The sequence below is a fragment of the Bombus flavifrons genome, chromosome 5 (assembly GCF_040668555.2).
Source record: "Bombus flavifrons isolate JBK064 chromosome 5, iyBomFlav1_principal, whole genome shotgun sequence".
Classification (NCBI taxonomy): Eukaryota; Metazoa; Arthropoda; class Insecta; order Hymenoptera; family Apidae; genus Bombus; species Bombus flavifrons.
The window spans coordinates 5,157,646-5,169,903 of record NC_138446.1 but is presented as its reverse complement, the minus strand read 5'-3'; the positions used below and the strand labels follow the sequence as shown (position 1 = coordinate 5,169,903).

Here is a 12,258-nt window from a genome sequence, read left to right as displayed (position 1 = left end):
TTAAAAATTCAAAAATTAAGTAATCTAACCCTAAATTATTATGGTCTCCAGTGATTCAACCTTAACTGGTATCATACCAGTTAAGAGATAATATAAATAGATGTTGTTAATATATTTCATTATAACTTACCAACTGATAACCAAAAGTACTATAGCTGGTACATTTTTGAAGACAGTCGAAAGTAGGACCAGGATACTTGAAGATACATGAAATAAATTACATTAATGACATTACTTACATTAATTTATAGTAGTATACTAATAATGTAAATAAACCAGAAATGAATAGTATACCATTAAATTGAGTAAGGAAGTTCAATTTATAATTTAATCTTAAAATTCCTCCATTTAATATAAAAAGCTAGAAACTAATAATTGCTATAAACAGATCGCTTTTTAACAATATAATAATATAATATTAAAATATAGTGGTATAATAGTGAATAGATAAAACAGTATATAAAAAATATAGGTCTTAAGCTATATGAGAATATAGAGAATTAATTAGTCTATCTTTATTAATAGGTTCTATTATCTCGTGATACAGTGACATAGGTATCTCTTCAAGTGCTGTAATATAATGTAACGCGCTACCCTAACGTACGATAATGAGATACTGCAACGTGTTACGCCGTAGTGCATATTATGTAACGCAAAACACACGGTGCATCATATCATCTAACATACATCTTATATATCCAAGCACATAATTACGTCTTGAGTTATTAGAATTCCTACTTCTTCTCTTATAATATATGTAAATGCTCGTCGAATAATATTTTATCAATCATTAATTTCTACGCTTCTTTAAATTTTACACCATCATTGAAAAATTTTTCAGATATCTTTCTTTCTTTCTTTACCGGACTATTTTGGTCAAAAAATGCTGCACGTGTTTAACAAATTGCCAGTTACATATTATACATATGTTACATTTAAAAATATTCTTACGGGATCGAACCTCGTTTTCATTCATATTCTTCTTATTTACAATATATCACTACGCAATAATTATTCAGATAATTCAGTCCACTTTGTAAAAAGTTTCGGTAACGTCTGACTATTCTATAATTAATATTTTTTCTTTAATCAATATCTGGAATATCGATAAAAACTGATCGTCTTTTATTTTTCTGTCGCGATATACGTTGATTTAATTATTCCACGCTGGTTGTCAAATATCAACTTTTTCAATTATCAAAGTAACTCAATAAAGATAATCCAAACTTCGTATAATATAAAAATATCTTGCATCATCACAATAAAATTTAAGAAGAATAGGATAGTTAACCGTGGGAGTTATGTTTCAGCTCGGCCGCTGCCTATCCATCAAGCAACAAGCCTTAACAAAGCAATGCTATTATGTGTTAACATCATTGTCTTCTAACTGGATGTCATCAACTAAACCAATGTTTTACTCTTATCAATACAAACTATAAATACTCTAGGAAATAGCTCATTTCAATCAGAATGAGGATATAGTACAACGATTTCAAAGTAGTATGTAATAGTACATATTAGTATTTTGAATCATAACCCGCTAGAGGAATTAATATGATTCATCGCTTATATAATATTTTTTGTTTAGAATAGTTTCTGAAATATGCTGAAGAAGTTGATCGGTTTATTGCCAGATCACTGTATATATTTTGTAACAGTCACTACGCTTTTTCAATCAGTAATCTAACAAATATATATTATAATCAACAATAAATCAAAATACTATAATACCATCAAATTTGTTCAATGGGGAGTCAAATATGTATGGCTTCTTTTAGGTAATATCGGGCTAATTTCAAGGATGCCTCATTTAGTCGCTTTCTTTGAATAAGCTGCTTAGAAGATCATTTGAAAATATAAGGTTCCTTAAGGTTTCTTATCTCTCTCTGTCTCTCTCAATGCATTTGATATCTTATAAGTTCATATGTGACTTACGTCTTAGTAAGGAGTTTTATTATATTTCAAAATGCCTTCCTCGTCAAAGTACTCTAAAAGAAACATAAGACATTGCTAAATTTATAATGATGCAGCCTACAATACTGGATAAAAGAATTACGTGCTACCATTTAAAAAGTAAAGGCGAGTCTGAGTTTTTATTAAAGTACTGACTAATTTTTGTTTATAACATCTACTTCAATCTTGACAATTGTAAATTCTCTTTATACTTTCAATAAATGCATGAGAAGGCTAGGGGGAAGACATGATAAATCAAATTTCCCATTTTCGACAGAGACGCAGTTTTAAAATTTAATATATTTGTCAATCAATCCTATGTCATCAAAATTGATTTTCTATTTAATTTTGGAGTTAAACGTGTGTTTATAATCCCCTTAAAAATGTTTAAAACATTGTTTATTTTTAGTTTAGCTTCTAAAAAACATCATCCACTTATCTATTTTTAAAAAACTCTCCCTTTTGAACGTCACACGTTGTTTTCATTTTGAATTATGTCATACTAAAATATTGTGTAATGACCGCAGTTTTTTATGCGAAATTTTATTTCTTTGAACACTGAAGTAGAAGCTTAGATAAATATTGGCTTCAAATATCTACTAAATATCATAATGAGTACTGTGCTCTCGATATTTTATATATCTTTCTGTATTATCATTTTTCTGTGTTTTCTCTTCTGTTCTTCATATATCGTACCATGCTTTTCACGGTGTGGCAGAATCTTTTATACAAGGATACCGAAGCGAAGTGAAGGAATCGATACGTTGATCGTAACTCTCTCGACTTTTCAAGACACGTGCACCCTTAAGTGCGCCGTTTGGGCCACCACGAAAATGTTGCACCTTTCACCGGTGTACGTACTCGGCGTAGAAGGGCATCAAAGCCGGCCGACAAAAGCAGCGGTTGGTGCATTTCGCACGAGTTGCTGCGACTTTCGATGGTCGGCCTCGATCGTAAAAAGACCCGCTTCGTTTCAACCAACTTGAACTTTTTTCTTTTACAGGAGCACGTGAATCTGGTGGGAAGGGACGGAGAGAACGGGCCGGTCCTCGTCTCGGTGAAGGCCGAGACGGTTGCTGGACAGGAGCATTGGAGGGTCTTGTTGCGATTGCGAGCGGGTTCGACTCACGAATTGGTACCGGCCGCGAATCTCGGCCCGAATCCATCACCTGCGAAAATGGTCAAGGTGAAGTTTCTCATCTCTTTTTAGTAACCCGCTCCTTAGCAAAACTCGGAATTTCGAATACCCCTTTTGGTCTAATGCTTTCACCGAGCGCGAATTTCTCCTTTTAGAGTATTTACCATTATACAGAGTTTCCCTACGCTTGTTAGAATCTATCGAGCAGATAAATTGCACTGTTTACCCTTTCGTGATTAGGAGCCTGTGATGGAAGGTCAAGTAACCGAGAGAAATGCTGACAGTAAGCGATTATTATGAGTAATAAGATAGATATTGTTTTAACATTCTACGTCATATATTTTTAAAAAGTATGTATAAAATGCGTAGGAAGTTATTAATGAGCATATCGGAATATCTTTGAAAATTGTAAATAAACTTTGTAATAAAAATTTATAAAGATTATAACAAGAGTGATAAGATGAGATTTAAGGAAACTCATTTTGCATATCGATATCGAAACGAGTGAGTTTTCAGGTCGAATAAATTTGTAACATTCATTTTTTACGAATAAAGAAGGACAATAATTATGTATGACAGAATTTCTAATACATATAATTTATTAATCACATGAACGTACAAATAAAAAAATATTAAGCATGCTTTTACATTACTCTGCATGATAAATATGTATCCTTTGCAATTAGCTGTTTAATCTGAAAAATTTTTATCAACAGCAAAAAGAAATTTGCATTATTTAATTTTTCGAGCACAATGCTTTTGTTTTTATCTGTGAGGATAATCAGATACTAATTCGACAGCAGTGTGTCTGGCATTTTCTTTTCTCATGATTATGTACTTGGACTAGTGCCAGTTCCAAAGAAAATAAGGAATAGAAATTAGAGGTATTTTAAAACTGTTTTATAAATTGATCATGGAAAATTTCAGACAGGGGTTTATGGGTTTTAAACTTTCAAACAGTTATTGTTTTGAAAATCGTTAAAACTGAAACAAAAGCTGACGCACCCAGACAGTAAATTCACTTTGAGAATTGACGCAATCAGAAAAGTATGAAAAGCCGAAAGAAACTTTGTTATTGTAATAACACACATATATATAAATTTATATTATTATTTATTGTCACATCAATAATGCAACAGGTCTTGTATCTTAGTAAACATTTTGAAAGTAGATTTTCATATAGTAATGAAAAGATTGTTTAATGCAGTATAATAATGTTTCTTATGAATTTTAAAAATCTCTTGTTTCTTTTTTTACGATAGAAATTGTTTATAAATGTTTCAATAGTTTACTGCAAGAACTTGATTCGAATCTGCGTTTTAATTGTGGGCTTCTAATTGTCCTTAATTTAAACCCATAAAGTAGCAATTCTAGTCTCTGCTTCCTGGTATTTGCAACAATTGTCGAGATTTGCAAGGCTGTATGTTACATTATGCAAATATGTACATATATGTACATATTTTATGCATATCGCTTGAAAAATGTTACTGTTTATAATTTTGTTACTTATTTTCAATTCAAATGATTTTTCATAAATTTACATTTCATATGAGCAAGTGTTGCGAAAGCTTTTTTCGTTTTGAAAAAAGAAGTAACACTCAAGTTGTGAATTCAATGTTATTTGCTTGTAATTTTAATAAAAGTTAGTTGGGGAAATAAATATGTTAGGTACCCATTTTTGTTTGATTTTTTTAATACAAAAAATTTTAATTTACTTTTGTTTAATCTTTTTAATATAAAAATATCTCTATCATATTAAATATTATTATATCGCCGATTTATTAATCAGTGTTTACTATATTAATTTCTAGATGATCTATATTTTCATTAAATTAAAATTAACTTTCCGATTTTACATAAATACTTTATAAATTCCATTTCAATTAAACAGATTTAAATAGAGAATCCGTTAATTTTATATTACTTATTTTTAGATTTCCAGTTTTTTGCAAGTTACTATATCATTCCTATTAATAACATATGCAAAGGTTTAAAATTCTATCTGTTAACTATTTCACGCCAATGCATAGGACTGGAATGCACAGCAGATAAGTCTTGAATAAAACGGTTTAATACTATCAACGATTTTGCTTAAAACTGTCATGGTCAATAAAAGAGAACCAGATGCTAACTTTTAATCATAAGCTGAATCATTGCCACATGTATCACATGAAAAGTCCGGTACAAATTATTTTTTATTTTTCTTTCGAACTTTCTCTCGAAGTTACTTAAAGTTTCAAGATATAATATTAACAGATTTATTTATAATTCCATGCGAGAAAATGATTGCAAATATGTACATTCCCAAAGTAAAAGAAAAAGACCGTAATCTATCAGCACGGTGGAGCATGACGTAGTTTCTTTTTACAGGCGATCAACGAATCCCTGAACGTGAGCACGCTGATGCCGGTTGTCTGTTCCGGTGCTGGTACACTGATAGCACGGTATGACGAACATGCCTTGGTATCGAGGTTTAAATTCGGTGTTCTTCACCAACGTGCCGGCCAAGTTACCGAAGAACAACTCTTTGGAAATAGACAAATTACACCAGCTTTCCAAGAGTTTCTTGACTTATTGGGTCAGAAAATCGACTTGAAAGATCACAAAGGGTTAGTAGCATTTGTTACAAGATATTTGATTAAAAATATTTTCAAAAATAGTATAACACACAAAATAATAAATACCCATACACAACCGCTCAAAAGTATCCGGACACTTGTTTATTTTCTACATGATGTATGTCATTTATATAATTATGGATAATCCAAACTGCAACGATTTTATTCTTTATAATCATTATAGTCCTTTTTAATCATTAATATAGTTCTTAAAGGACAATATGCAATGATAAGATCGGTATTTGTAATTGACAAACCTTATAAAACTATTTTATTATTTAACATGCTTTTTGTCCATAGATCTTTTAATTTCTAAATTAGAAGTCAGATTAATAAGGATCTTCTAAATACCTAAACTGATACACTGCCAATGTTAATAATATCAATGATATTTAATAATGTCAATGATATTTAAATAGTAAATGCACGTAATAGTATTGTATACAGTAAATAGTAAAATATATTATTGTTATGTGTTCTAATAGGTATGTCAATGATTCCGTAAAAAAGTATCAAATGTTACTTCCAGTTACCAATTCATCATTAACTTCTAGACTTCGCTAAAATTCAATACTATTAAGACAAATTGATCAATGTATCCGGATACTTCTGAGCGGTAATACATACATTGTTTAATATGAAATTATGCGATTTTATGGCTGACAAATAAATGAAACTTGTTTATTTAATATAAGAACCTATATTTTTATAAAATGTTTCATATGGTTAACACGTTTTGTGTTGCATGTGCTATCGGTAATAGACCGATTTTCAATCAGACTATTTGATATATTGACAAGGTACATAATCATAAAACATTTCGTAATATTACTAATAGATACATAATTATTATGTAAGAGGGTAGTATAGTAATCAAGCTTTAGTCGCTATGTGTACATATGTCTAGACATTGAATTTTATTTTCTTGCATTATATATTTAATAACGTCTTTTTCCATGATTTATATATGATTTATCATAAAAAATTATTATTATAAAATATTATTATTTTATCTTATTTTATTATTTTTATTATTATATTATATTATTAAATAAAATTATTATTTATTATTAATAAAGAATTATATTTATTATTATATATTTATTAAAACGAAGATCTTAACTTAGACATATTTTTAAAAAAGCCGAAATAAGACTATCTATGAATTTGATAAATTTTGTAATGTTTTATATATTTGTATTTCTACTTGTTTCGTTACTTTGCATTTTGTATATTGAAAAAGAAAAAATGCATTATTCTTAAGACATATATCGTACCCAGTTGTAAAATATATATATATAATGTATAGAATAAATGTAGACACTATTGCTACAAACGCAGCCCGAATGAAAAATTGCGATACAAAATCTGTTACTGTATATAAGTTGGGTAACATTATGTAATGTTTGCATAAATAATTGTTAAAAATACATCGACACAAAAGTTTCAAAATCATTTTTATATTTAAATAGTAATAATGCAATCCATTTTGATTTAATTTTAAAACAAGCTCGAACAATTCTTTTAAAGAAACTATATTCTACTATTAGTGTTCTAGTTACACATTGCGGGTTAACATTTCTAATAATTATCATTACGTATTTTGTTTCCCATTTAACAAATTTAGTGAATTTAATGAAATTTGGAATTAAATATCCTGTAATTTTACATCTACTGAAGAATTCACTTCACTAAAAAATATTTTCACTTTAACAAGAAATTCATTAATTAAAAATGTAATTCAGGTATAAAATTAAATATTATATATAGGTAATAATCACCATATTATATATATAGTCTAATATCAGTCCTTAATTTTATTTTTCGCCTCTTTTGAAAGCAATTACGTTACTGTATGGTCAAATATGTGTATCAATGTTTATAGATACCGCGGAGGTTTGGATACTCGACATGGACAGACCGGAGATTCCGCGGTATACGAAGTATTTCGAGGTCGAGAAGTGCTGTTTCATGTGGCTTCTCTGTTGCCATACAGTCCAGGAGACTCTCAGCAATTGCAGCGTAAAAGACACATCGGCAATGACATCGTCGCGATAATATTCCAAGAGGAGCCAACCCCTTTCAGTCCAGATATGATCGCCAGTCACTTCTTACATGCATTCATCGTGGTACAAGTCGTTGACCCCTGCACTCCTAATACAAGGTATATTCTTAGATTTGTATGAACCATGTCTATGTAGTAAGGTCGTATAAAGTCCGGGTGCGTCAGTTACGAAATCGCTATTCCTAACTTTGAACAAACATCCGGTTAAATTAGTTCGCTAAATGTTGCGTTTTCTCAGGTACAGAAGATAGGTTTTCTTTTTTATCAATTAATAAAGTATTAATCTAATGATCTAGTATTAATCAAAGTTCTAACACGTTCATATATTAAATTTTTATAGTGGTAAATAATTTGTAGACACTCATTTAAATTCCGTATGTAGGTACAAGGTCAGTATAACGGCACGAAACGATGTTCCCTGGTTTGGTCCAGCTTTGCCAACACCAGCTGTATTTTTGCGGGGAGTCGATTTCAAGGAATTCCTTTTGACGAAATTAGTGAACGCTGAGAATGCGGCGTATAAAGCTGAGAAATTTTCAAAACTTGAGGTAATTATCACACGTTTACAAAATTATTAAGTATATTCTTAGCCATAGTAGAATAATTATGATAATATAAAAAAAATAGCTTTGATGATAGCTATAAATTATTAAATAGTGAAAATCAAACACTAATAATAGAATTTTTCAACATACAGCTAAGAACGAGGTCAGCTCTGTTAGAATCTTTAACGGAAGAATTACAAGCAAAGACTGCAGAATTTCTCGGTGGAGCGATCGGCTTAGGAGCTACCGGTATGGGGTTTGGAGGAAATTGCCCAGTAAGTCCAACAGCAAGTGATGCATCAGGATCTGGTAGCGGTGGAAGTGGTTCTAGATTTATTGATACCGTTCGAAAGGCGCTGATATCGCGTGTTAGAAATGCCTCGACGGAGAGCGTACCACAACAACTATCGAAAAAGGGCCAGTCAGAGCCTAGTCCACCGAGCAATCGACAATCGACCACGAAAATTAGTAGCAAACGTTCGGTAGAACCTTCGAGTCCCTTAGGTTCTCCGGATTTAACCCTTAGAAGAGATTCAGAACGTGGAAGCCCTAGCTTAGGAAGTCAGGACAGTAGTTTATCCAATACAGACAATCAAGATAGTAGTTTGGCCACCTTACAACAAGATGAAGTTGATCGTAGAGAATCCACTACTTCAATTTGTGCTAGCAATGACACGACGTTGGTGGACAAAACTTCTGTATCGTCTGTTCAAAGACTGACTCACGAAAATTTACGAAAACAAGAGCGATCCGAGAAAACAGAAACAACACAGCGTGTTATTTCGGAAAGTGACGATAGCTCATTAAATAGCGAGCTGGAGCTAGACCAAGCTGTATATCCCGACAGCGATACAGGCCTCGAATCAATGAGTTCAGCTGAAACTCATGATACAGCAAGATGTACCACTAAGGATGGCGCTTTAGAAAATGAAAATTTACGAATGGAAGTCACTAGGCTTAAATGCGATAAGTTAGATTTACTGAGGCAAAATGTGGTACGTATGTTAAGATATAAAATTTTCTATGTTTTTTTGCGATGATTTAAGTATAATTTTATTTTATAGACTTGCCAACGTGATATAAAACGTCTACGAGAAAAGGAACTTCAGTTGCAATCCGACCTTGCAGCTGCTTCAAAAGAAATTCTTCGATTGCGAGCAATGTTGAAAGAATGTTCGACGAGTATTCCATTGGATAACAATAATCAGCAAACGTCTACCGTTTAAAGATCTCTTTGAGATACGTTTAATACGCCTTTGTCGGCGAATAAAACTTCCCGTTGCAATTATTAGATTTTAATAATTAGTTAGGTGCAGTAGTTGAAAACTCTATACATCGTACTTTTTCGGAATTGCTTCTTCTAAAGAAATTTTTCCGAAGTAGTTTGCAAAGAGTTTGAAACTCGCAGTTGAGAAATGCTTTATGTTATGTTGTAACATTGTGGTTGAACTTCTTTAGGTAGAAATTGATACAAACGCTGTATATTACAAAAGGACGGGTCAGTGAAGAATATTTAGAGGAAATGTTTTGCGATATAACTATAGTGATGCGTCTTTCGAAATATTAGCAATGTAGACGCTAATTGTTACTTGTAGAAATATTTGTTTGACTTTTAACAATATTATTTATCTATTAATTTATTAGTAGGTGTAAGTTAATCTCTAATAGTCAATATAGATACAAATAAATGATCACACAAGCACACGCAACACATAAATATCAATAGGAATGTTTAAAAAAGTAGGTACATCTTGTCATTATATAATAGATAGATTAGAATAAAAAGTAAAATGGCCTTTAGACTTAGTTTCCGAAATCAAGAGTAAATATACAGAAATTAATATAACATATTTTATCTGTAATAATTAAATGTGCATAAATCGAGATCGATATATATAATATATATGATATATGTATATATATACATATATATATATATATATATATATATATATATATATATATATATATATATATATATATATATATGTGTGTGTGTATGTATATATAAAGCAGCAGTTACAGTTCTCGTACCGTCTTCAAATGAGACAACTGCGTATTGTCCCATAAAACGATCTAAAGTGACTGGTATAAGTGTCCACACGCTTATGGGCTATAGAAATATGTGTTTTATCGATATATTTCTGACGTCTCACATTGAAACAAGGATATGTATCGCTAGTTACAGTATTCGTCGCGGTGAATTTGCCGAAACCATTACTAGTTTTTTAGTATTAGTTCAAAACAACTTTAGGAAACATGAGAACACCTCGTTAGTTAATCTTACGGCATCATTAGCCGACTTAGAATAAGATTAGGTTTTCTAGCCGTTTTAACGGTTATAATGATTTAAATGCACCAAATTGTTTAATAACACATGATGTATCGATGTGTCAGTAACATGCGAGTAAGACACGTATCATTCATTGTTAAAATACGCAAAGTAAACTAAGTGTATTTCATTTGCTTAGTTATGCACCCTTTTCTTCATTATCTTTCACCAATGGTATTAGTATGATTTATTATTATTATTATTATTATTATTATTATTATTATTATTATTATTATTATTATTATTGCAACTACTATATTATTATTACATTATTATTATTATTATTATTATTATTATTATTATTATCATTATTATTATTACTATTAATCTCGTTTTACTTTATAGCATTCTTTCTTCTTTTGTAAATAATTGACTATCTTTCTACACAGAAAGATCGAGGGTGTTGTGAAAGAAAGGACAGAGGGACATGAAAGTTCACTCATATATAATACCAAAGTTTATCATAGTAAAATCTACTTCTCTTAGTTTTCTACATTCCTTTTCATACGATATTTGCCTCTAAAACCTGCGTATAAAAATAGCATATACTTTCCTCAAGCAAACGTTTTTTCTACAAGTACAAGTTTTCTTCTGAATTTCAATGAATCTTTGTATGTCTTTACAAATACTTTGCAGACATATTACGATTATCACTGCCTGTATAATGTCGTTTTGGAGTGTATCACATTTTTCCATTTTAAACGAAATTTCTGGTTTGCAATTTACGCGGTACGATACGATTTTTTCAATTACTTACATTGCTTATCTCGGAAAACTTCTATCCACGAAAATCTCTATCCCATATGTAAGAGAACCGTGGTATATAAATGAAGATTTCTCATCGATAAATCGTCACTATAAAGAGCAAACTACGTCTCCAAACATATTTTATGATGATTTACGTTCGAATTTACTTGAAATGATGATCTTTGTAATGCCGGCTGAGATCTTCAGGAAAATGAAGCTTCCAAAAAGATACACAAGAAATAGCAATCGCTGCGAACACTTTCCAGTAGTACTATTTTTAACTGTCGTAAAGATGAGCACACACGGTATATTTTATACGGTTTACGATCAATGTATTTTTACAAAGTTCTTTTAGAATGAGCGTGAAGTAGGTCAGCCGAATATTTGGTTTTGTGAAATTTATAGAGCAAAATATTCAAAACATCTCAAATATCAGAAACTGTGCATTACAATTATTTTGAATCTTAGAATATCTCTTTATAAACCATAAACATTCAATAATTTGAAGAAAGCACGCACATACATACACATATACATACGATAAATAAATCTGAAGCTACAGGACATAAAAGCGATTTTAATAGAATGTATTTCACTGTCAAAGATCAGTGCAGGTACTCAAAAACTTTTATTACTGCGTATTAAATTTGATATTTACGTATGAAGAGCTCGGAATTAATCGAGATTACTTTTACAAATGTATGTACATAACGTGAATTGCGTTTAAATAATCTGATGAGAGCGTCTCTTTGTCTAAAATTTAGGAAAAAAACTGTGTTTACCATTCTCTAGTGTGATTTCTATGCTGGCCTTGCAAAATCAAAGAAAGATTATCTATATTACAAAGAGATATGTGTTAT

General features: G+C 30.7%; 1 protein-coding gene across 5 annotated transcripts in view; it reads left to right on the top strand.

Moving 5' to 3' along the window:
* The window catches only part of LOC138179966 (rap1 GTPase-activating protein 1), a 250,070-nt gene extending 239,813 nt beyond the window's left edge, over positions 1 to 10,257 (top strand). For 2 of the 5 annotated variants that reach the window (XM_069113267.1, XM_069113266.1), the window contains 6 exons: positions 2,957 to 3,139; positions 5,462 to 5,700; positions 7,595 to 7,873; positions 8,157 to 8,322; positions 8,472 to 9,314; positions 9,384 to 10,256. In XM_069113267.1, coding sequence (XP_068969368.1) covers positions 2,957 to 3,139; positions 5,462 to 5,700; positions 7,595 to 7,873; positions 8,157 to 8,322; positions 8,472 to 9,314; positions 9,384 to 9,545 — 1,872 coding nt within the window. In that variant the 3' untranslated portion in view covers positions 9,546 to 10,256. Of the gene's footprint in view, positions 1 to 2,956; positions 3,140 to 5,461; positions 5,701 to 7,594; positions 7,874 to 8,156; positions 8,323 to 8,471; positions 9,315 to 9,383 lie in introns of all 5 variants that reach the window. The other 3 variants (XM_069113268.1, XM_069113269.1, XM_069113264.1) reach the window with 2 other exon arrangements.
* Positions 10,258 to 12,258: the final 2,001 nt, after the last annotated feature.